This window comes from Pelodiscus sinensis, chromosome 11, assembly GCF_049634645.1.
Source record: "Pelodiscus sinensis isolate JC-2024 chromosome 11, ASM4963464v1, whole genome shotgun sequence".
In the NCBI taxonomy this organism is placed as follows: Eukaryota; Metazoa; Chordata; order Testudines; family Trionychidae; genus Pelodiscus; species Pelodiscus sinensis.
In genome coordinates this window covers 35152838-35178307 of record NC_134721.1, presented here as the reverse complement: position 1 = coordinate 35178307, position 25470 = coordinate 35152838, and the positions used below count along the sequence as shown (strand labels likewise).

Genomic DNA, 25470 nt, shown 5'->3' with positions numbered 1-25470 from the left:
AAATCAGCCTCCCCACGGGGGGGGGGGGAAAGGTGGAGGGTGGGTCACCATGGCTAGGACAGAGATTGGGAGACAAGACGCCCAGTTTTGTCCTGACTCCAGAAGGAGCAGAGACAGGGCGGCAGGAGGGACTCCTGGGTCGCGTCACTGACTCGCTGTAGAGCCCTGCGAGCCGCCAGGAGCGCAGCACGGGAGGCTGCCGGCGGGGCAGAGCGGCGCGGTGGCTGGGCCAGCCCCTACCGGGCAGCCCCGGGGGCGGGAGCTGCGAGGCCGGCCCCGCCCCGCCCTTGCCCCGCCCCCTCTCTCCAGCCCCGCCCCCTGCCCGCTCGCTGCTGCCCCCTGGCGGCCCGTCGGCTCCGCGCAGCCCGGAGGAGCCGGATCCGGTCCCGCAGCGGCCCGGCCGGACGATGTGGTTCTTCTCCCGGGACCCGGTCCGGGATTTCCCCTATGAGTTCGGCGCGGAGGCGGGCGCGGAGCGGGGGGAGCCCGCGGGGCCCTGGCAGCTGCACCGGGGCAAGAGGAAGGTGAATCCCCCCCTCGGGCCCGGCCTGGCCTCTGCCCGCCTGACGTGGCGGCGCCGCCCCGGCCTGCTGCCGCCGCCATGGGGACCCCAGCCCGGGCTGCGGGGGGAGGTTTCCAGTCTCCCCAGCCACGGGCGCGAGGGGGAGGGAGGTTTCCAGGCTCCCCGCTCGGGGTTCGGGGGGTGGCGAGGGAGGTTTCAGGCCTCCCCCTTCCCAGCCCGGGATAGGAGGTTTCCACCCCATCCCCCCCGAAGACCGGGATTGAGGGTTTCCAGGCCCTCGGGTCCTCTTCCCCAGTCTGGGGTGAAGGTGGATTTTGTTCAGTCCTTAAAAATGGAGGGTGTGTGTAAAAGGGCAGTTTCAGAGAGCTCTTGGACCGAGGCGGGTTAGCAGAAAACCCCCCCCCCCTCAGAAAAAGTGTTGAATAATCCCCCAAATTCTGCTTCTCCCTTGTATATGGGTCGGTGAGGCTCAAGACCCCACTCAGCTACTCTTCTCTAGGATAGAGGGAGGGGTCCAGGGCCCCCCTCTAGGGTGGAAGAACGTTTCAGGGGGCCCTTTAGGTTCTCCCCTGGATAACAAGGATTTTCAGCGCCCCTTCAAACTCTGTCCACTCTTGAACATTCCCAAATATAAATGGTCCAGGGCTTCTCCAGTACAAACACACCCCTTTCAAAAGCAGTAGGGGGATATCCATGGAGTCTAGGGCTAACTGCAGTTCTCTAGACCAATGTTTCTCAAGCTTTTTTTTTTTTTTTTTTTATAAAGTACCCCTTTTAAAAAATATTATAAGTACCCTTAGTACCTACAGTTTTCAGACACACACATTTTTTCTACCATTGCAACGCATTTGTTTAAACAACTTAATTGTAGCCGGGTGGGCGATGACATTTTTGTGTGTAAAAAGTGCAAAAATAATAAAGCGCTGTAAAACTTAAAACAAAAATTCAGTTTTCTCCAAATTTCAGGTGTTGACGTTCCCCCCAGACTTCTCTCTAGAACCCCTTAGGGTACTCGTACCACTTGTTGAGAAACACTGCTCCAGACTCAGGGGACAAACAGCACCATGAAAATGGGATGGTTTAGCCAAAGTGGCTGACACACCCTCATTATAGGGTCCATCTAATACTAGTAATATGTAATAGCTAGTGGTGATATATATACAGCTTTTCATCAGATCACAAAATCCCTTTTCAAAGCAAGTTGATATCATTATTCCCATTTTACAAGTGGGGAAACTGAAGCATAGCGAGGGGATGGGACTTGCCAAATACCTAGCAGGCCCATGTTGAGCTGGGAATAGAACCCAGAGTGCAATGTTCTGTCCACCAGACTACATTGCCTCCCACAGGCAGACCATCCCCGACTTCCACCTCGTAGTCATCTCCCCCCCCCCCCCCCACCACACACACACTGTCCTGCATGGGAGAAAAGATGAGCCAGCAATTTGGATGCCACCATGGGACTCAGTTAACCTGGGTTCAATTCCACAAACTCCCCATGTGACCCTGGGCAAGTAAGAATGGCCATACTGGGTCAGATGTCCATCTAGCCCTATATCCTGTGTTCTTACAGGCACTTCAGAGGAAATTAACACAACAGGTATGACGGGATCCACCAATTCCCGCCTTCTGGCAAGGTCAAATCCCTATTTTGTGCCTCAGTTTCCCCCTTGGTAAAACGGGGATAATAGTACTGCTCAGAAACTATGGGGCCATAGACATCCTTAAATAAATAGCATGTACACTTCTTTGTTTTTCTTCAGACTACAGGGGATCTGGTATCTGTTTTTGTCTATGAAATTAAACCTAATTCGGATGAACAGACGCAGGTCGCCAAGGCAGCTTTCAAGCGCTTTAAAACCCTCCGGCACCCCAATATTCTGTCCTACATTGATGGATTGGAGGTACTGTTTATTATTTTGATTTGTGGTGGTATCTAGCGTCTATGACATTTACAATTTTGCATTGTGGCCATGTCTGGAGTCTCAGAGGCAGCAAGTGGGGGGAAGGCGTACTTCAAAGTGGCAGCGCTGCTGTGCGGCAGCTTCCCCTTTAAAACTGCCACCTCTGCATGATTCAAAGGGGCAGCTGTGGAGCTCAGAGTCAGTTGGGGACTCCCCAGCTGATCCTGGGCTCCCGGAGGCATTTCCTCGGAACCTGGGGTCAGCTGGGGACTGCCCACTTGACCCTGGGCTCCTAGCAGCATGGAATGTAGTATGGAGCATTTCAAAGCAGGCCACATGCAGTCCCAGTCAGCAGGACTTCCCACTGGCTGTAGGTGGAGTTCCACATTCCTCCTTTGAAATGTACAAGAGCCCCAGCAGGAGGAATGAGGAACTCCATATCCCAGCAGGGGCTCTTGTATGTTTCAAAGGAGGAATGCAGAAGTGCCTATGGACTAGTCGATGAAAATTCCATCGACTAGTCAATTAACCACATTTTAGCATCCTTAGTTGAAAAACAATTTTTAGGTTGCTGGGTTGATACTGTATGGAATGATGTTATATATTGACAGCCTTTATGAAACTGCAGCCAATCCTGAATCTGGATAAAGCAGTGTGACCCAACATGTCCAGTTTGCAGTGGGCCACCACAGCACTTTTGGCTTCTTATAATGTTTGCATTTATTTTTACCTATTTACTTGGTAGGGCCCAGCAACCGTGAACAAGATTGGTGATTCTCTTTGGAACACTGCGTGATCCTGACAGAGATCTGGGCCTCTTGCCATACCAGCAGCTGCATGGACCCGCCCTCCCAATGGGGACGGGTCAGTCAGTGTTGGCTGGGGCAGTGGCTGACACAAAGGGGCCTCGATCTCAGTGATGGAGGGATCTGTGTGGAGCCTGGCACAGTATAAGCTCCTGATCTTGCTGGGGGGTATGTGTCCCTGCAGTGCCTGAGACAGTGGTGTCCCATATCTTGTTTGGGAGATTCTGCACAGTGGCTGGCACCAACGGGTGCTTGATCTCAATTGGTGGGGAAGGAAGGCCATTGCGCTGTGCCTTGAAAACAGGGGTCTCCAGTCTCAGTTGGGGGCTGATCAGTGCAATGCCTCCCTCATCTCAGTTGTGTGTGTGAAGGAGGGGGGGGGGGTCTCGGAGGTGTCAGCCTGACAGGACCCCTGATTTCAGTTGTAGGGGTAGTCTGTGCAATACAAGGTCCAAGAGGATCTTGTTTGGGGTTTCATAGTGCTACTGTAATGCTACTAACAACATGCCCAGCACAAAGGAGCTCGGATCTCATTTGGATGGAGCCTCCTGGTGCTTCAGTAACAAAAAGAAACATGGTGTGTGTGTTTTTTTTTCCTGGGCTAGACAGAGAAATGCTTGCATGTGGTGACAGAGCCCGTGACACCTCTGAGCACTTACCTGAAGTCGAAAGCTGACTCTGGAGGATTAAGCGAACAGGAGATCTCTTGGGGTCTCCATCAGATTGTGGTAAGATACAATGAATGATTTCAAGCAGATGGGTTGTGCCTGCATGGACATCCCTAAACTATCAACTCCTCTGCTCACAGCTCCTAGTTTTGGTTGCCTGTCAGTCTTAATCAAGCTTTTTTGAATTAGATTTTTAATGCTTGTAATTTTGACAGATGATACTGATCTTTCTTTTTAACCTGTTTTTCAATTTTTATCGATTTTTTTTTTCAGAGTTGCAGTAAATTCTGGAAGTGGTGTTGGAGAATAGGGGTCTCAGACTAATTGTATAATGGCAGTAGATGTTGAGATTAAAAAAGTTAAGGCTTTATAGCTGTTAAAAAAACGGTCAACATCGCAGGTTAAAATATAAAAAGTAGCGATCCTTTAATCAAACGTTACTATGTGCTTAAATAGCATTTTTCTTACTTATCTGTACATTTCAATAGTCGAAGGAGATATTTTTTTCATTGATTTGTGTGTATGGTGAAATCAAGATTTACCGATAAAAATCTAATCTTTCCTAATGTAGTTTTAATAGAGCAGTGTGCTGACATAGTAGTAAAGATAATTTTATTTCACTGCACTCTGCTGAGATTTCGAGTTGTGCCCAGGCAGAACACGTGTCATCTTCTTTAAGCAGGTATAGCTGTTGAGGGCTGCTGTCCTGCCACTTATCGCTTGATCTGTCTGGGAGTAGAACTGTCTAGGTTAGACCCAACTGAGGTTTGAAAGAGACTTCTGTCATTTTCCACTATGATATCATATTGTCTGATCCAGGACGCTGGGATAAACCAACCATGAGTCAAGTGAATAACAGTATTTTTTTATAGATGGGTAAACTGAGGTATGGGAAAGGGAGGTGATTTGTCCAAGAGCGTACAGGGAATCTGTTCCAGAGCTAGCTAGGAGTTCTGACTCTCAGCTTCCCCACCCATCCTTCTCTTATCGCTAGATCCCATTCCTGACCTATAGCTAGGAATGGAACCCTGGGCTCCCAGTCACCCCTGCTCTAGACCACTAGGCCCCATTCCTGTTCTAGAACTGGAAATGGAGACCAGGAGTCCCTCAATTAGACCATTCTGTCTCTTAAGATTCTTTTCGCAGGGCTCCCAGTTTACTGTCTCTCATTTGTCCTTCCCTTCCCAGAAAGCTCTCAGCTTCCTGGTGAATGACTGCAACCTCATCCACAATAATGTGTGTATGGCTGCTGTTTTTGTGGACCGTGCTGGTGAGTGGAAGCTGGGTGGCCTGGATTACATGTATTCAGCCCAAGGTGACAACATCCCGCCTCGGAAAGGGATCCCTGAGTTGGAGAGATTCGACCCGCCAGAGAAAACAGATAGCAGCAAAACCGTTGGGGAGAAATGGTGAGTGGGACATGGGGAAGGACCCATTAATCTTTTCCCACCTTAGCTAGCCTGCAGGCTCTTTGGGGGCAGCGACTTTCTCACTGTGCCTGTGCAGTGCTCAACACACTGGTGCCCTGATCTTAGCGGAGTGAGGTCTGTGGAGCACTAATCTTTGTTGGGGCCTCTCTAGATATTATAATAGATTAGTAGGTATTAAGACCAGAAGGGACTGTTCTTGCTTACGCAGGCCAGAGAATTTCTCCCTGTGATTCCTATATGGAACCCAATTGCTATCAAAGCCCAGGCTATGGAAGGAAGAAGCTGTGAGCGCTGCTTTATTGTTCCATACATGCATTGCTGGGGTTTTATTGTTATTTCAGGGACTGAATTCATATTACACCCGTAATTGTTAGCACACTCTGTGGTCTTTCTCCAGTCGTCTTCCATGACCTGGTCTTTCTTTTTCCACAGTGTCCCGCTATATGTTTGTGCAAGAGCCTTCTCCTCTGTAGCCCCTTGCTCTCAGAAATCCCTCCCTGCATCTTTCTCTGCTCTCCTCTCAGTTCAGCCGGCATCAGCCTTCTCTTCTCTGTGTGTGCGAGACACTTGTCTGCAGGCAGAATTGCTGTAACCCCTCTACTCCCCTCTGCTTATCTAATCTCTGCCACCTATTGACAGTGCATGCGCATGCAAGGGCTTCCATCTCATTTCAAGCCCCCCACTATTGTTTGCTTAAAGTATCTTAGGGATGTGGTTTCTGTGGACTGATGCTATGCGAAACATTTTCCTTTCCTGTGGGAAATGCCTGGGAAAGTTACATTGGTTCTTCTGCTGTCCCAGGTCTGCAGACATGTGGCGTCTTGGCTGCCTCATCTGGGAGGTTTTCAATGGCACCCTACCCCGCTCATCCTCCTTGCGATCCCTTGGCAAGGTAATATGGTCAGTCCCTTCCCACCCTCTCTATTGATAGGGCCTGGCAAAGTAATTAATCAGCACATCTGCCTGGATCCAGTCCCTCTACTTAATACTACTTCGCTGGGTGTGTTGTCAGCAATAGGACTCAAACCTGGAATCAGGAGCCTCTGTGATGTTGCTAAAAAAAGGGGGGGGAGGGGCTGTAGCAGACTCATTAATCGCTGTCTTTGGCCCAGCAATGGCTTGAGGAGGACAGAGCACCAGATGGAGTGGCTCTGAGTTACACATGAAAGGGACCCAGCAGGGAAAATTGATTTCTGGAGGATCTTGCAATGTGCTGTGGGAAAAGAATGTTTTCCAGGCCCCGTGGAATTCAGAAATAGTACTGGCTCTTATGTGGCACTTTTCATCAGTAGATCTTAAAGTGCTTAGCAATAGGGATGTTATGTTTAGATTAATTAACTAATTGAATAGTTGATGGGATTTCCATCAACTATTTGATTAGTCTATAAGAGTGCCTCTGCCTTTCAACTGTAGCAAGCGCCGGTTACAGTGCAAAAGCAGAAGCCCTTCAGGGAATGTCGGATCAGCAGGGGACTCTTCCCCTCCCCCACTCTCCCTGGCCCCATGCTCCTTGCAGTACCTGAGCCTTTGAAATGTAGAACAGCCCAGGGACTCTTGTACATTTCAAAAGCAGAAGCCTCGCAGGGAGCATGGGACTCCCCCACTGGTCCCACTCTCCCTGTGAGGCTTCTGCTTTTGAAATGTACAAGAGCACCACTGGGGCTCTTCTACATTTCAAATGCAGAATTATAGTAGAAGTGCCATGAGCAGAGACTGCTTCAGTCCCCGCTCGCCCCATTTCCTGCTGTGCCTCTACCTCCCCTGCTGGGGGGAACTGGCTTCTACACTGGCTCCCCCCCAGCAACAGCTCCTGCTCCCCCCGCTTTGCTGCCTTTCTCTGATAGAAGCAGCAAGGCAGGGGAAGCGGCTAGTCACATCACTAGTTGACTTGTCTCTTACATCCCTACTTAGCTAAGTAGGTTAGACTCATTCCCATTTTACAGATGGGGAAATTGAGGCACAGAGGTGGCACAGTGTTACCACGCAGGCCAGTGCTAGAGCCAGGAATAGAACCCAAGTCTTTTTTTATCTCAGTTTGCTAGGCCATGTGCCCCGGCGCTAACCATCAGCTTCACCCTGTTAACATGAGAGTGAGTCAGTGCAGCTTTCTTTAGGGGTGCATTGGTGGGGAACTGGTGGGGGTGAATCGTCCCCAGAGGAGGCGCGTGCCGGGGCGTTAACCTCCTCTGCAGGGGGGAGGAGGCGTGCTCTGGGGCTTTAACCTCCTCTGTGGGAGGAGGGGAGAGTCGTCCCCAGAGGAGGCACACGCTGGGGCTTTCCCTCCTCTGCAGGGGGGAGGGGGGTTGTCCCCGGAGGAGTCTCGGCAGGAGGCATGTGCGGGGGAATTCCTGCCCCCAGCAACACCCTGTCCCCTGATACAGAACCTTGTCCCCACTGGCACCCTGTCCCCTGATGCAAAACCCTGTCCCCTGCCCCTCTCCCCAGCACCCTGCCCCAGCACCCACTAGCACCCTTCCCCAGTACCATGTCCCCTGCTCCCACCAGCACAGTTGGGGCCACATTAGTGAGGCTTGGGGGTTTTTTGGAGGAGTTATTGCATCTCACTTGTGTGGCCCCCAACTGACTTTTCTGTGGGTCATTGTCTGTATTTATGCCCTTCTCATAAATACAGACAATGCAGAAACTTTTTGTGTTTGCCATAGTATTTTATTAAAAAATGAAGCCTGTGGCCAACAAGCCCCCAATTGGGGCCAAGCCCCCATGTGGCTGCAGCATCATAGCACTCCTGCACCACCACCCCCCACCTTAGATCTGAGCCTAACATACACTAGAACCCCCTGCCCTGAGCCCCTCACAGACCACAACCCAAATTCCAGCACCCTCATATCCACAAGCCTGTGGCTTGCTTAGTACCCCAACCCTCCATCTGACCCCAACACTCCCCAGTCTGGAACCTCCTCCCTGAGCCAGTGTCCCCTTCTCCACCTCCTCCTGCATCCAAATGTCCTCCCAGAGCTTACACCACTCACCCCTTTCCACACCCAAATCCCTCATTCCTGCCCCAGAGCCCACACATCCTGTCTCAACCCAGTGAGGGTACGGCCAGACTGCAGGAGTTTTTCCAGGAGTCCAGAGACATCCTGGAAAAACTGGTCTGCATCCAGGGATGCGTTTGTTCTTCTGCTTTTTTTAGTAGAAGAGCAAACATGCTCTTTTAGTAACCCCTGTATTCCTCATTCCACAAGGAATAAGGGGGCTTCCGAAAGAAGGGGTTTTTCTGACATTTGGTCCAGCCTAGACAGGCCAAATGTTGGAAAAATCTCTTCCTACAGAAGAATAGAAAAAAAGCGGCAGTGTAGAGTGTATAAGGTCTGGGGATAGCAAGTGATGGAGAGGAGCAAAATAGAGAGGGTGGGGCTTCAAGGAAGGGGTGGGGTTTTGGGGGAAGAATGGGGCGATAGATCTTGGCTTGTTCTGACATTTAAAAAGTGATCGTGGGTGTAAAAAGGTTGGAGACCACTGCTTTAAGCAGTCCCTGATGGAGTTGTGCAACTGCAAATACGTTTATGGTTGGGGTGTTGGACAGTAGTGTAGGGCAATAGTTAGAGCACTAGACTGGAAGTGGGAACTCTAGCGGGGAGAGGCATCTAGGGGGGAGAGCAAAGGCCAGGGCTCCTGGGTTCTACTCCTAGTTTTAGGAGGAAGGGGGCAGGTGGGAAGTCTAGTGATTAGTGTGGGGGAAACAAGAGCAGCCAGGACTCCTGGATTCTATCTCCAGCTTTGGAAGAGGTGGGAACCGGAGTCAGGATTGCTGGGTTCTCTTCCCAGTTCTGCCATGGAGTTGCTGTGTCACTTTGGACAGCTCAGCTTGTTTCCCTAGGCCCCAGTTTCCTCATTCCTCAAACAGGGATAATGGTATCTACTGGCCCCAAGCTGAAAAGATCCCAAATGAATTAGCATCCCTACTGAATGCTTAACCAACATGAAAGACACCTCTTCCTGACTGTAGAATCTGTACTCTCCTCTCTTCAGATCCCCAAGTCGCTGGTCCCCCACTACTGTGAACTGGTGGGGGCCAACCCCAGAATACGCCCCAATCCTGCCAAGTTCCTACAGAACTGCAGGGGCCCCAGTGGCTTCATGAAGAACAGCTTTGTAGAGACCAATCTTTTTCTGGAAGAGATCCAGGTAAGAGCAGTGCCTTAGTAGTCTCATCACCCCCTGGATGGAAAGTATTAGAACTTTGTGTGGGCCAGAGATGCCCCCTTGGGCAGTACTGACCTTTGTCTTGGCTCCATTTGTAGGCTCGCTTCATAGGAAAAAGTGGCTTCCAGAGCAGAGTTAATTTTGTAGGGGAGGAGGTTGGAACTGGCTTGAGTGGGGAATTGGATATGAAGCCTTTCCACTCTAAAAAACACCAGCTCTGGTCTAGCCTCACAGTGGGGAGGGAGAATGGGATGTGAGGTCTTTCCTCTCTAGTGAGTACCAGTGTCAGTTTTGCTGAGGGGTGGGAGGAAGGGGGACTGGTTGACTGTGGAGGCAGGGAAAGGGGGTAAAGTGCCTTTTTATTCCACAAGGCATTAGTTCTGATGTGACCCCAAGTTGTGGAAGGGACTGGCAGGTTCAAGGTTAAATAGGATAAAGACCACTTCACTTTTAAGTCACTGGTTTGACATCAGCCCTTGTTAGTAGAGATGGAAATTCATGCCTCTGTATGGAAGAACAAGAACTTGGTGTATTTTAGGGATGTGAAGGACTAGTTGACTATCCAATAAGCAAATGCTTATCAGATAGTCGACTGGTCGCTTCCCCCCCTTGCTGCCCTGTCAGATTGCAGCAAAGGGTGCGGGGAGAGGGGGAGAAAAGGGGATACTTCAAAGTGGCAGCGCTGCATGGAGCCTGGGGTCAGATGCACTGTGTGGCGCTGCCGCTTCGAATGCTGTGGGGCGCCCAGCGTCAGGCTTCTTGTGGCAATTCAAAGCAGCAGCACCACGTAGAGCCCAGGATCAGCTGGGGTCTCCCTCCTGACCCCGGGCTGTGTGCGGCGCTGCCGTTTTGAAACATCACCACGGTGTTTCAAAGTGTCAGCGCCGCACAGAGCCTGGGGCCAGTGGGGGAGTCCCCAGCTGACCCCAGGCTTCGGTGATTTTGCCTTTGAAGTGTAGCAACAACCTTAGGGCTGTTGCTACACTTCAAAGGCGGAAGTGCCCTATTGACTAATTGAATAGCTGATGGACAAATGCATCAACTATTTGATTAGTCAGTTACCAGATACTTACCATCCTTAGTGTATTCCCAGCTGTTTCCTAGTGGGAGAGGAGACCGCACCATCCAAACCTTCGTTGCCATTAGTTCTCGTATTGGCAGCCCCAAAGGAGCAGGCTAATCTGGCCCAGTGACTCCATTTCTCATTCCCCCTGTCCTCACAGATTAAGGAACCAGCAGAACGGCAGAAGTTCTTCCAGGAGCTGAGCAACAACCTAGATACTTTCCCCGAAGATTTCTGCCGGCACAAGATCCTCCCACAGCTGCTGACAGCCTTTGAGTTTGGTAGTGCTGGTGCCATCATTTTGACCCCACTCTTCAAGGTGAGCTGCTGTTCTAATGGTGACATTTCTCTGTTTACATCTCGTGACTGTGCTGGCTCTTTAGGGGACATGGTTACCAGCCTGTTTCCTGTCTCTGGGCATTCTGTGGATTGTAGTTCCTAGAGTGAGCAAAGACTGCTGGCAAGGGGACTTTACTTGTGGGGAGGGGAGAGCTGTTGCTGCTGGAGATGTGGGACTGAGACAGGAAGGAGGCAGGAAAACACAAAGTAGGCCTATAGGGACAGTTCAAAGTGGGGACAAACTTGCTCTGTTGGCTAGAGCCCCAGATGGCTGGATCTCCACCTGTGAAATTGGAGTGCTTGGGAGAAGGGGTATTTTCTCCTAATTGCCTTCTGTGATGAGATAACTGGCTCTGTGGATCTGGAGAAAGTGGGGGACGTGATATACCTTGACTTTAGAAAAGCTTTTGATATGGTCTCCCACGGTATTCTTGCCAGCAAGTTAAAGTAGTATGGCTTGGATGAATGGACTATAAGGTGAATAGAAAGCTGGCCAGATTGTTGGCAGCAGTGGGTAGTGATTAATGGCTTACTGTTTAGTTGCAGCCAGTATCAAGTGGAGTACCCCAGAGGTTGGTTTTGTGACCAGTTTTGTTCAACATCTTTATTAATGGTCTGGATGATCAGATGGATTGCACCCTCAGCTAGTTCATGGATTGTGCCCTCAGCAAGTTCGCGGATGACACTTAGCTCAGGGGAAAGGTAGATAACGCTGGAGTTAGAAATAAGGTCCAGCATGACCTAGACAAAGTGTAGGATTGGGCCAAAAGAAATCTGAGGAGATTCAATAAGGACAAGTGCAGAATCTTGCACTTAAGCCAAAAGAATCCCATCCATTGCTATAAGCTGGGGACCAATTGGCTAGGCAGCAATTCTGCAGAAAAGGACCTGGGGATTACAGTAGATGAGAAGCTGGATCTGAGTCAACAGTGTGTCCTTGTTGCCAAGAAGACTAATGAGATATTGGGCTGCATTGTAGGAGCATTGCTAGCAGATTAAGGGAAGTGATTACTTCCCTTTATTTGGCACTGGTGAGGCCACATCTGGAGTATTGCGTCCAGTGAAGGGTAATGAAAATGATTAGGGGGTTGGGGTGCGTGACTTACGAGGCGAGATTGAGGGAATTGGGTTTATTTAGTCTGCAGAAGAGAAGAATGAGATGTAATTTGGTAGTAGCCTTCACCTATCTGAGAGGGAGTTCTAAAGAGGATGGAGCCAGGCTGTTTTCAGTGGTGGAAAAGGACAGAACAAGAAGCAGTGGTCTTATGTTGAAGTGGCAGAGGTCTAGGTTGGACTTTAGGAAAAAGTTTTATTAGGTGGGTGATGAAGCACTGGAATGGGTTAAATAGGGGGTGGAATCTCCATCCTTAGAGGCCAGGCTTGACACTAAGAGCCCCATTCACTCTTCCACATCGGAGTCCTTGATTGGTCTTCCATGCCAGGGTTCCGTGTGCTCTCTCATTTCCCCCATGCCAGGAGAAGGAAAACTGAGGCCAGAGAGCTGAGCCACCACTACACATTCCTCATGAACTGACACATGATCTTGTGGGAAGAGGGGAGTGGCTGTGGAAATTAGGGGACCCCATTCCCCATAAACTAGAGCATCTGAACATCCTATATTTCCCAGGCCTACCAGCATGGACTGTGGAGGAGATGATGCCCAGAGCTGACAACGGTACCCCAGGAGCATCTTCAGATTAATTTATTGGTAGAGCTTTGCATGTCCCACATCTCCTCCAGGACCAAAGCCTCCTTTTTAACTTCCAGTGTTCCTGCAGGTAGGAAAGTTCCTGAACGCAGAAGAATATCAGCAGAAGATCATTCCTGTCATCGTCAAAATGTTCTCCTCCACCGACCGAGCCATGAGGATACGACTGCTGCAGCAGGTCAGTGATCAGCCTGCATACTTGGGCAGATCCAGGGGTCAGATGGGTTAGCAGGAACCAGGGCCGACTTATCCATGAAGCACAGTAGGCACAGTGCCTAGGGCCCACGATACTTTTAGGGGCCCATGAAAATGTTTTAATTTCTTTTAAAATCAGAAGAAAAAAAATGAACTTTTAGGGTGGAAGAAAATGTTTTAATTTTTTTCTCACATCAGAAAAAAAATGAAACTTTTAAGGCCCACGAAAATCTATTAAATTTTGCCTAAAACAGAAAAAAAAAATGTTGAAGTATTTAAAGTTATATCAAAAATAATTTTTAATATTGATATTATTATGGTGGGAGGGGCCCATGAAGGCAAAAGTGCCGAAGGCCCACGAAAGTCATAATGCGGCCCTGGCAGGAACAGCATTTTTATGTTCTTGTTAGAGCAGGGAGGGAATGGGGAGTCTGGACTTGGGTTCTGTTCCTGGCTCTGGTAGGGGAGTGGGGTCTGTCTAGGGTTTAGAACCAAGAAGAATGTGAACTGCCACTTCTGGATTCAGCTCAGCTCTGGAAAGAGAGTGGCTTGGTGGCTAGATCGTAGAATTAGTGGACTGGACTTTGGGGATCTGTTTTGGGAGAGAGTATCGCCTAGTTGTTAGGTTGAGGGGGCTGGGAATTAGAACAGCTGGGTTCAATGCCAGGCTCTGGGAAGAAGTGTCTTGCCGCTGTGACTCAGAGCCAGGATTTCTGGCTCTGGTCCTAGGTCTGGAAAGGTTTGATGTCAAAGGTGTTGAAGTAGTGTTTGGGAATCAGGACATCTGGGTTCTGTTCTTGGCTCTCCCCAGATGATGTTGAGTCCTCATAATTTTGACTATACGTAGATCTTGCTCAGAACTAGACTGAACATTTAAGTCCTGACTGGCAGCACATGCATATATGTTTGTGTTGCAGATGGAAAACTTCATTCAATACCTCAATGAACCCACTGTCAACACCCAGATCTTTCCCCACGTTGTGCATGGCTTCCTGGACACCAACCCGGCCATTCGTGAGCAGACAGTGAAGGTAGAACAGTAGAAGGGCTAATGTGATCTTTGGATGTATAAAGGGGGATCTTGCATAGGGTGTTTCTGGACCTTAATATCTGGCTCTGGTGTAACCACTGCTGGAATACTGTCCCCTGTTCTGACACGCACACTTCCAAGAAGGATGTGGATAAAGTAGAGAGTTCAGAAAAGAGCTAGGACGGGGCTAGAGGGAACCTTTTTTGGGTCAGGGACTGCTGACCCACAGAAAAATCAATTGGGGGCCACACACACAAGTGAAAAGAAAAAAACCCAACCCCTCCCACCCCATTCCCGCCAAAAAGAAGAAAAAAAATCCCCAAACCTCTCACTGGTGTGGCCCCCACTGAGAAGGAGAAAGATACTCCCCACGCTCGGCTCCCACACCAGAACCTAGTGATGTCCAGGCTAGTAGATTTTGTGTGCTCCAGCCCTGCGGCAGAATGGTGATGGGGCGGCTAGAGCACCAGCATGGGCTCCCCAATGCTGGGAGGAGCTCTGAGCCTCAGGGGCTGGATCCAAGCAAGCTGGGGACTGCATCTGGCAATTAGGGATCTTAAATATCGGTTAATTGAATAGCCAAGTAACCTCAAGAATTCTCATTGGTTAGTTGATTATTCTGTAGTCCCCGGGGGTGGGGCCAGCAGCCTGTGTGCTCTGGCTTCACTCCTGAGGAGCCCCCTGCCATTCCGTGCTGCTGCCTCTGTATTGGAGGCAGCAGTGCAGGGTGCCAGGTAGGAGCTGGTCTGTAAGGGGAGACAGTTTAAAAACCAGCTCCCCTAGTGGTCCAGCTGCCTGTCATTCTGTGCTGCAGCCTCTGATAAAGAGGCAGCAGTGGGGGGTGGCAGCAGCCACTGTCTAGGGTGGGTCTGAGTTCCTGGACTCAGTGCAAGCTAGAACTGTGCCAGGCTGCCTGTCCACCTGGCTCCTAATAAACTTTAAATGCAGACCCACAGCAGGGATAGGTCCCGGACTTGTTTCAAGCCAGGACTGAGCTGGACTGCTGGCCAGCCTGCTAAAAATGTACTGGCAAATACAGGGGAAAATGCATGTAGTCTATAGCATTAACCTATAAGCTTTTGCTAATCGGTTAATCAACTGTACTGTTACATCCCTACTGGCAATCCATTTTGCTTATCAAAAGAAGGGTAATGGGTGACTTAGTCACTGTCTATAAATACCCCCATGGGCAACAAATCTTTATTAATGGACTTCTGTCTGGCAGAGAAACATCTAACAAGATCCAGTGGTTGAAAGTTGGAGCTAGAAAAAGTCTGACTGGAAATAAGATGCCATTTTTATCAGTGAGGGCATTTCTCAAAACCCTCTTCCCGTGCTTCTGTGTCTGGTGCTTCCTTGCCACCTTCTCCTGTAGCTGGTGTCTTTTTTCTCTCACAGCTCTGCTAAAACAATGCCTAGGAAGGCCCCTCTGTCCCCTGAATTCAAATGCCTGGGCAGCCGCATATGTGCTGACACACACTTGTTTTTATTAGAACCAATGTTCCCTCTAACTGTTTCCATCCATGTATGGATTTTTTCCATCCATGTGCAGAATGAATTTTTTTTATGTGCACCATCAGGAGAAACAAGAAGCCTCGCTGTGAGTGCTCTACTAATCATCAGGGCAACATCTGAATTTCTCCTGAGCAGCTGCACAACTGCACAGTTTACAGGGAACTAGGGATGTTAAATTGTGGATAACCAGCTAATCGAGTAGTTGATGGGGGGATGTTCGCTACCCCCTCTGCGGCTCTGACTACATTTAAAAGGCAGAGGTGCAGCATGGGACCCGGCATGAGCTGGGACTGCTTCATGCAGCCCCCAGTTTGCCTGGATCCAGCCCCTGAGGCTCAGAGCTCCTCCCCAGCATTGGGGAGCCCATGCTGGCGCTCCAGCCCCACCGCCACCCTACTGCAGGACTGGAGCACACACCTCGTCTGCCTCACACCTGCTCCAGACAGCTGCACCTCTGCCTCCCCTGCCCCCCGCCCCCACTGCAGAGACAATACCCGGGGAGGGAACCAGCTTTTAAGCCATTCCCACCAGCTCCTGCTCCTCCGTCTCCCCCCAGCTGCTTCTGATATAGCAGCAGGAAGGAGTGGGAGGAAATGCAGGTAGTCAACTCAACTACCTGATAAGCATAAGTTGACTATTTAACTATTCTTTTACATCCCTACAGGGAACAATGGTTGAAGGCTCCTTAATATTTCAGCTCTAAGTTCATAAAGAAGCTTTAATGGCTTCTTACATGCACCATTAATGAAGCGTAGCAGTTACCTCCTTCTCTCCCAGTTTCAGTGAGGTTTAACTCAGCCCTTTCCTTGATATTAAGGGGCTTCATTGACAGACAAAGGACTATTGAATTATCTGCCTCTACAGGACATGTCAATTCCAAACCCCAATGGCTGTTACTCTGTTGCCTGACTATAATATGTGATCTGGGACAGATAGGACCATATTTGTGTGGTGCCTGAAATAATGGGGCCAGACCCCTTGTTAAGCTCTCTGAGGGCGGGGAGTATGATGTTATTTGTTGGCTCAGAAATGAAATTTCTGTTCCATGGGAAATTCTGACATTTCAAAAATGATTCTTCTTCTGATTCCCATGGAATGAAAGCTCTGAAAAAAATTGATTTGGAATCATTGAAATGTTTTGTTTTGATGATGCCAAGTTATTTCATTTTAAAAAGATAAAAGCATTTAGTTTATATCAAAACAATATATAAATTATACTGTAAATATAAATATATAACATACAAGTTCATGAAATAAAGTGAATCATGTAGCCTCTCATTTGCTCTCAATAATGTTGAATAGTTTGATTTGTCAAAACACTACAGTATTAAATGTAAGTAAATACAGTGCCTGTAATGTAATCTAATATTAAAGTTAATATAATATAGAAGTAGAAACTAAATACAATTAAATGATAAAGTTGAAACAGTCTAATCACTTGGACTTTCTTTCATTGAGAATGTTTTCAAAATCCACATCACCTCACGTTGTTTCATTTTTGACTAGACTGTGCTTTGTTGCGGAAAACTGTTTTGTCAAAAAGGTTTTCTCCGGCTATAATTGTTCTGTTTGTTCAGTGCCTGATACAATGGGGCATAAACCCTTTAAGTTCCATTCCAATAGAAGTGTTGCATAATACTAGCATCCTACTGAGGATAAAAGCCCTGCTGCAGCTGTACAAGGGATGCCCCCATGTTGTTAGCCATGCTTTCAACACATCCTGTGAACTAGGGAAGCCTCATGGCCTAATGGATAGGTATTAGACTGTGATTTAGAAGACCTGGGTTAAATTCCTGTCTCTCCCACTTGCCTGCTGGGTAACCTTGTGCAAATCACTTTAACACCCCATGCCTTAGTTTCCCTATATATAAAATGGGGTTATTGATATCAGCCGCCTTTGTAAAGCATTTGAGAGTGACTGATGGCAAGTGTTATGTAAGAGTTAGATGTTATTAGACCTGAGCTACCCCATGACCAGCCTCTTTCCTCCCCTCACAGTCGATGCTGCTTCTAGCCCCCAAGCTGAATGAGAACAACCTCAACATGGAGCTGATGAAGCACTTTGCCCGTCTGCAAGCCAAGGATGACCAGGGGCCCATTCGATGCAACACCACCGTGTGCCTTGGAAAGATTGGTCCTTACCTCAATGCCAGCGTGAGTGAAATGAGACAATTTCCTGCACTCCAGAGGGACCCAGTGCTGGGCGGGACGGGGAAAATAGGGACACAGACCCTGGTTTCTTTCCCTGGACCAATTCCCTTTAAAATCTCTATTTCCCACCAAGAGCTCATATGATGCAGAGGAAGATTGTGGCCACTTTAAGTGGGGAAGTGTGGATTGGAGATCCTAGCAATGCTTTAGCTTTCAGGAGGAGAAGCAGGAGGATTTTGTGGTTAAAGTACCACCTGGTTTGATTCCTAGCTCTGCCACAAAGTCAGTGTAACCCCTTGGTCAAAATGCTTCAGTGTTCTTTGGCTGTAAAACAGAGGTAATCTTTCTTTCTCCACCTTGTGTCTGGCTAGTCTGTCTACATTAAAAGCTCTTAAGAACGGGGACTGTTTTTTGTGTGTTTGTGCAGGGTTAGCACAAAGGGTTTTGATTTGTCACAGGGGCTTCCAGGTGCTACTACAATACTCATAATAAATTGACCATTCTCTTCTTTCCAGACTAGACAAAGAGTTTTGATCTCTGCCTTCAGCCGTGCCACAAAAGACCCATTTGCTCCCTCACGGGCAGCAGGTGTCTTGGGATTTGCTGCCACTCACAACTTCTACTCTATGAATGACTGTGCATTCAAAATCCTACCAGTTCTTTGTGTGCTGACAGTTGACCCTGAAAAGACAGTCAGGGATCAGGTGAGTTGGATCTGGAGTGCAGTTGGAAGAGCCACTAACTCCCAGCCTCCAGCTCCAGTGTCCAGCACACTGGGGGCCTCCAGTCTTGGCCAACTCCATTCTGGTGCCTACTGTGATGCTGGCTGCTGGCACCCAACCTCTATTGGGATCTGGGCAGTCACTGGTGCCACAAGGGCTCCCAGTAACTTTGCCTCTATCTCCTAGACGTTCAAGGCCATTCGAAGCTTCATGACTAAGCTAGAAGCTGTCTCTGAAGACCCATCTCAGCTCTCTGAACTGGGTGAGCAAGCCTAATCCTGCACTGAAGACTTCAGGCCTTTAAATACCAAACAAAACTAATGCACGTTTTCCCTTTTTTCTTTTTGCTCCTTCTGCAGAAAAGGACATTCATGCAGCTTCCACGAGCCCTGGGATTGGAGCAGCTGCCAGCTGGGCAGGCTGGGCCGTCACAGGGGTCTCATCACTCACGTCAAAGCTAATCCGAACCAATGCTGGGACCTCGGCAGGACAGACAGCTGTGGAAACCCCTACCGGAGGTGCACTGGAGCCACCAGGTGTTGGTCAGTCTTTACACAGCTGTAATCTCAATGCTTGAGTTGGGCTTTGTGCACTTGGAGGTGGTGGCATAGATGATGTTTAGTGGGGGCAAGTGCCCCCAAATGCTGTGGGCAGGAGGGGCAAGGGGCCAGCCAGCAGTTGTGAGAAGACTGGGGCCCACAGCAGGTGTTCAGCAACACAGCCAAAGAAGCAAAGCAAGCTGCGGCTGCGTTGTTTGCTTGCCCCACCACTGCCAGTGGGTGTGGGGGGCGTGCATGTGAAGAGGTGGAGTGGGAGATGGTGCAAGGGCAGGGAAGAAGTGGGGAGGGGTGGTGCAAGGGAGAGGTGGGGCCTGGGATGGAGGGGAGTTGTCCTGGCCATTCCCCAGGTTGGCAGAGGAGTCACGTGGCCAGTGGCTCCCCCCAACCCCTTTCACCAGTCTCCTCTGGGTGGTGGCCTCAGAATTTCTAGGAATAGCCATGCAGCACTTGGCACTGAAGCCAGCAGAAGCAACATTTCAAGCGATAAAAAGAAATACTTGTGTGTGCAGCATGCAGTTAGCCTGCAGAAGACTAGCCAGTGTGTAATAATAAGGATCAGTGTCCCTTTGGCTCAAGCGCTTGGCCAGTATTTGGGACTTTGCAGGGTTGTTTCCATAATGGTGGAAATCAGTGATGCAAGTCAGGTATATTGTTAGAGTTGAGTGAATAAGTGATGGTTTTTCAGTGTTGGTTGCTGAAATGAAAAACTGAGTCAGCTCAGAAAAACACCTGAAGTAAAACGAAAAACACAAAACAATTTTTGAAATCAATCTGGCTAAATTTGTAACCAAAACTTTTCTAAACAAAAAGTTGATTTGCAAGTTAAGGTTGAATATGGCATATAGTTTTAGTGCCCCTCAAAATGCATTTCTTAGCTAATTTACTATTTGCTGAAATTTTTTGCCCAGTTTTATTCTTTGTGTAATTTTGTCTGTTTATTAAAAATGCACAGAAAGTCCCGTTTCCCTGAACACAAGTAGAAACTAACAACAGCAGTTTCCTTGCTCAGAAATCCTCAATTCTGCCCCCTAGTCAGATGTTTAGGCCAAAAAGGACCTTGTGACCTAGTTCAGGGGTTCTCAAACTTAATTGCAGTCTCACAGCAAAATTACTACATGCTCCTGGGGGTGAGAGGAAGGGGGAGGAGCTTGAGCTTCAGCCTGGGTCCCAGCAAGTCAAATGCTCGCCCTGGCACCCCCATTAAAATGGGATTGCAACTCGCAGTTTGAGAACCACTGATCCTACTCTTATCTTTGGTGTAATACAAGCCATAGGATTTCCTTGTGTTAATTCCTATTTGAAATAGAGTAGATCTTTTAGGAAAACATCCCATCTTGATTCAAAAATTGACAGTGATGGAAAATCCACTACAATTCTTGGTAACTTGCTCTATTACTCTTGCTTTACCTTATTGTCGTGGTAGATAGAAATGATTGCTTCAAATTAAAATAATTGAAGAAATCAGATTTTTTAAATTTTTAATTAAAAAATAAACCTACTTAAAATTAAATTTGATCTCTTAATAAATTATGTTAAAGCCTAAAAATACTGGAGTCTATTAAAAGCATTTAAATTAAATGGAAACAAATTCAGTAGTATATACCTGGCGCCAAAGTTTTAAAGAAAATCAAACTACTGAACTGGTGGAAATCACCACCGAAGAACTTGGAGCCAGAATTTGTTGAAGTGCTGAATGACTTTTGATCACAGTAGCCTCTTCTGGAGCTGCAGAGAGAATATTTTCTTCATTTCACTTTATTCAAGCAGCGGTCGAACCTCCTTAGTCCAGCACCCTTGGACCTGACTGGTCCCAAACCAGGGAATTTTCTGGATCAGGGGACGTCAGTGCCAGCCCCTCTGCTCCTAACATCCGGGATCCCTTTCTTAGGTCACTGGGATTCCATTCTTCCCTGGTCCCAGCCCGCCAGTTTTTCCCCGTGAGTGTTCCAGTCCTAGAACACCTACAGGATTGCTGAAGATGCTGGATCAAGGGTGTTGCTAGACTACGGAAGTCTGGATTACAGAGGTTCAACCTGTACTTCAGTTCAATGACTAGTTGATTCAAAATTGAGAAAGTGATTGGGAGTTGAAAAAGCAGGATAGTTTATTTTCTCTTTTCCAGTCTATGAATAAACATCAGTTTGTTTTAAATACAAAATATGTTTAATATACTTTCATTTTCCAGCACATTTAAAATAGTTTTATATAGCTATTACAAACATTAAAAAGCTGGGATTGCTCATTTTTAATTGAATTCCACAAATCACAATTAATTGCCTAATAAATAAGAAACAATTAAAAATCTGAGTAAATATATATCAAGCTATATAATTGCTTAAATAAATGTGTAGTGTATCCTGCTGGTTAGTAAAAAAATAGCATCACATTTAAGGTAAGAATGGTGCATGTTTTAATGATCACAACCAGTGAAAATAATTTGGTTAGGCAAATAATTTAAAAGCCCAAATGTAAAACAGGAATAGCCCTAATCCAACTTTCCTGCTTCATTATTTAACTCAGTTCTCTCTGCAACCCTATTGCAAACGTATGCTTGATACCCCTTTTGAATTTTTCTAGCTTCCCCTTCCAGCTATTGGTTCTTTTTAGGCCTTTGTGTGCTGACCCATTTCTATTCCCCATGTGGGGTCTTAGATCACATTACCCTCCAAAATAATTGCTCAGTGCTTCTCTGGGCTTTCTGCCTCCAACACACACTGTCTGCAACTGATCTCGTAGTCTCCACAGTCTCGATTCTGACCTACCACATGCATTGGTTGATTCCTCCATTCTTTGTAGCTGTTTCTACTACATAGAATGGCTTAATTGCTTCTTCTGTTGAATCTGCTTGGTGCACCCATTGACTGTAATTAGGGCTGTGAATGTTTTTGTATCCAGGACTCATGTGATGGCAGCAATTAGCACCTTCCAACATACAAATACATGAACAAGGGATTTGGAAGGGATCCCTGAGAAGTTGGCCAGTGTAGCTATAGCAGTCATGCACCAGCTGTAACAGGAGTTTGGAGAAAACTTGGGCACAGTTCCCCTAATGCACTTGATGCAGGCCACTCTCAGAGAAAGACACCTTCTAATACTGAGGGCTTTTTTCTTTAAGGAGCCAGCCACATTCCTTCTCCAGCAACAGTACCAGCAGCTCCTGTTCCATCCAGCCAGTGGGATCTGGAGGAGGAAGTGACTGAGGAAGACAAGAATTCCACAGATAGATGGGATGAGGAAGACTGGGGAAGCCTGGAGGTGAGCAACACCCTTTCATCTGCAGTAGAGTTTATTTTAGGATAACAGGTGGGCTACCTCACTGTGTGGAGGGAAATTAGTGGAGCGGGAGTAATTTTAATGCAGTTTGTTTATTTACACTGCCTGTACAGTCCTGAGGCAGAGGCGGCCACAAAAGGTATGCAGGGCAATCTCATTTCAGGTTTCTCAGTCTAGGTCAGTGGTCCCAAGTGCTCGGGGCCAGCCCTGCCCCGGGCGCGCGGCGCATGCGGGGTGCCGGCCCCAGGCACGTGGCGAATTGGCAGCACTGGACACGCGGTGCATGAGGTCGTCGCCCCCGGGCATGCGGCACATGCGCGGCCCCGCCCCTGGGCACCCGGCAGCTCCAAAAGGTTGGGGACCACTGGTCTAGGTGCTAGTGCCCCATTCTCAGTTCCCCAGAAGCAATTCTGCCCCAAGAATTTGCTGTAGCTAAAAAGATTAAAGGCAGGCAGCAAACACCCTGCACAGCTTGGAATAGCCCCTGAAAAGCAGGCATGCATGCTTCCCCAAGCGAACTGCAGCACTGCACGTTTTCCAAAACTGGCTACTGCACACACGTAGAAGAGTGTGCACCACAATGCCATCCGGTGACTTCTGCTGTATTGGCTGTTGCTGCCCGACTGGAGATTCTGCCTCCTCATGTGCTGAGCCTCCTTTTCTGTGTTTTGACTTGTAGCAAGAGACTGAGTCATCCAAAGAGCAGGCGAGCCCGGATGACTGGAACACCCCGGACTGGGCAGAACCAGCCTTGGTGTCAAAGAAGCCAGCAGCCAAGATGGTAGGTTGATTTCCACACATGTTTTCACTCTGACACTACACCATATGCTGTCTTAAGTGCAAGTATCCCTTTCTGGGCTCCATGGTCTAGTGGATAAGGCACTAGACTAGGACTAAGAGGCCACCTGTGCCTCAGTTTCCCCATCTGGGAAATGGAGATAATAGTGCTTTGACGTCTACCGAGGAAGAGTGCTGCATAAGAATGAAGGATCATAACATCTGGGAACAGAGAATTTAGATCACTGTAATGGGGCAGGATAACTGTATCTTGGACTACAGTGACATCGAAACAATCTTGGATGTATAAGCAGGGTACAGGTTGGACTTTCCTGGTCCAACACCCTTGGGACCTGACTGGGCCTGGATGAGGGAATTTGCCGGACAACGGGAGGTCCCCTGACATTGCTCCTTCCAGCCAGGCTGCCTGTTGGCCAGCCCCAGCCCCGCTACCTGCTAAGTGGCACGTGACTGGCCGTGCTGCTTCTGCCAGGCTGCCCCTCCCAGGCTGCTGCATCCACAGTCCCAGCCCTGCTGCTGGGAGGCACATGGCCCCAGCTGTGCTGCTTCTGTCAGGCTGCCACGGCCAGCCCAGCTGTCCCAATCATGGTGCTGCCCCAGCCAATCTTCCCCTACTGGGCAGCCATGGTCCTGGCCCCTCAGCCAGACGGCAGGCATCCCAGATAGCGCTCCACTGCTGCCTGGGCTGCCCTGGCTTCTGAAGCCCCCAGCTCTTGGCCCTCCTGCTCCGGGGTTCTCTCATCCCAGGAGCATCTGTGGTCCTGCCAGATCCTGAATGTTGTTGGATGACAGAGATGAGATGGTTAAGGGAGGTGCAACGTGTAATATTGAGTAGGAGTAAAGGAATGGGGGAGGTATCATCCCTGCCTGTGGTAGTGGTGACACCATAACTGGATACTGTGCCTGGTTCCAGTGGCCGCACTCCAAAATGGGATGCTGTCCATTTGGAAAAGGCCAGCAGAGCACTGAGCCTGGGAAAGGGGACACCTGAGCCGCTCAGCCTGTTTAGTTTATCCCAGAGAAGGTTAAAATGCAACTTGATCATGGTCCTTCATTCAGACTAGAAACAATGAACACTGTGCTGTAGTCTGGAGGGAGACAGTGTGATCTAGTGGCTAGAGTGGCCGTGTCTGGAAGCCCCTTCAGTTCCTGTCTCACAGTTTGTTTGTCGTCTTTCTGTGGGACTGATCAATCTTCTCGTTCCCCGCCCCTGCTCCCCCTTATCGTTAACAGACCAACAGCTCTTGCAAGAAACAGGAATCAGACTGGACCAGCTCTGGCTGGGAGGTTGGATCTAATTGGAGCCACAAGAAGTGGGGTGCTCAGGGACAAAGCTCTGTGGCAGAGGACAGTTGGGAGGAGGATTTTGATTCTTGGACAGCACAGAAACTGGCCCCCTCACAGCAAGCTCCTGTGGCCCAGCCAGAAGGGACCAAACTGGCCAGTGAATATGACTGGGACAGCTCGTTGAGTGCAGAGAAACCAGATCCGTTCTTCTCCATCATCCCTACTCACAAGTCAACAGCAGAGACCCAGGTAAGTTTCTCCGTGTCTCACAACGAAGGGGGGTTTACAAACCCCACAATAGCCTGGGAAGGGCCAAGTCAGCCCCATTCCACTTCTACACAGTGGCCTTGTGTGTGACTATTGTGTTGTCACCCCCTCACTGTTAAAACATTTGCTGCCAAGTTAAGGCCATAACCGTGCTAATTCTGAGTCTAACTTCTGTTGCTAGCGAAGCCTGGACGCCATTGGTGAGTGGGGTACAGAGGAAAACTGGGAATCCGTGGACTCTGACCAGGGTGAGTTGCTGAAGTGGGAAAGTTGCCTATGATGGTTCCATCCAGCATTATTCCTACTAGCAGGGAATTCTTGTGTCTCCCTAGGGCTCAGCAGGGCAGAATTAGCACGCAAGAAGCGAGAGGAGCGGAAGAAGGAGATGGAAGCTAAAAGGGCGGACAGGAAGGTGGCAAAGGGACCTATGAAACTGGGAGCCAGGAAACTGGACTGACGGGCAACATGACAGTGGAAGCTCTAGTTATAGCTTGTATATATGTTCTTAGAATGTTAGTTTATACATACATCAGCAATATGGCCACTCCACCAACCAGGTACACTTGCATGCAGGGATGCACAGATTTGTGGTTTTACTGTATTTATTCTGCGTGCTTCTCAGTAAAAAGCAGCTGGGTGATTGTGTGGCTATTTGCATTCTTCTTGTATGTGCTGCAGTCTTCCTTGTTGTATATAAAGGATGTAGGAATAAATTAATTTTAAATGATCTGTGTTTAAATCAGAATGAATCCCTGAGAGACTCATCTCTCTCATCCTCTCACAAAGTCAGTCTTTCTCTCTCTCACACACACACGCTCTCTCTCTCTCTTTCTCTCACTCACGCACACTCACTCCACCACCACCCTTTCTTTCTTTCACACAGTCTCCCCTCTCTCGTTCTCTCTCTCACATGGAGCCCCTCCTCTCCCCAACTTTTTCTCACACACACAATCCCCCCCGCCCCCAGTATACTGTGTATGTGACAGAGGAAGTATCTGTGTGCAAGCAGCCTGTGAGGCCTGACCTCTGCTGTCTGGGCAAAAGATCGGAAGGGTTCTTGCAGG

The 25470-nt window shown here is 48.7% G+C and overlaps 1 protein-coding gene across 1 annotated transcript; it reads left to right on the top strand.

Moving 5' to 3' along the window:
• Nucleotides 1–332: 332 nt before the first annotated feature.
• Nucleotides 333–25133, top strand: SCYL1 (SCY1 like pseudokinase 1). Its single transcript, XM_075939171.1, has 18 exons — nucleotides 333–524; nucleotides 2287–2427; nucleotides 3839–3961; nucleotides 5090–5310; nucleotides 6133–6223; nucleotides 9325–9480; nucleotides 10722–10880; nucleotides 12679–12786; nucleotides 13721–13834; nucleotides 17347–17502; nucleotides 18015–18203; nucleotides 18408–18483; nucleotides 18581–18763; nucleotides 21897–22036; nucleotides 22734–22835; nucleotides 24086–24388; nucleotides 24588–24654; nucleotides 24739–25133. The coding sequence occupies exons 1-18, from the start codon at nucleotides 408–410 to the stop codon at nucleotides 24861–24863; spliced, it is 2571 nt and encodes an 856-aa protein (XP_075795286.1). The 5' UTR covers nucleotides 333–407; the 3' UTR covers nucleotides 24864–25133.
• Nucleotides 25134–25470: the final 337 nt, after the last annotated feature.

Excerpts from the sequence above, each read along its gene's own strand:
- SCYL1 (XM_075939171.1), top strand. The coding sequence starts at position 408 with ATGTGGTTCTTCTCCCGGGACCCGGTCCGGGATTTCCCCTATGAGTTC. Across the intron at positions 9,481-10,721 it reads TTTTTCTGGAAGAGATCCAG|ATTAAGGAACCAGCAGAACG; the intron begins GTAAGAGCAGTG and ends CTGTCCTCACAG. Across the intron at positions 22,836-24,085 it reads AGAAGCCAGCAGCCAAGATG|ACCAACAGCTCTTGCAAGAA; the intron begins GTAGGTTGATTT and ends TATCGTTAACAG.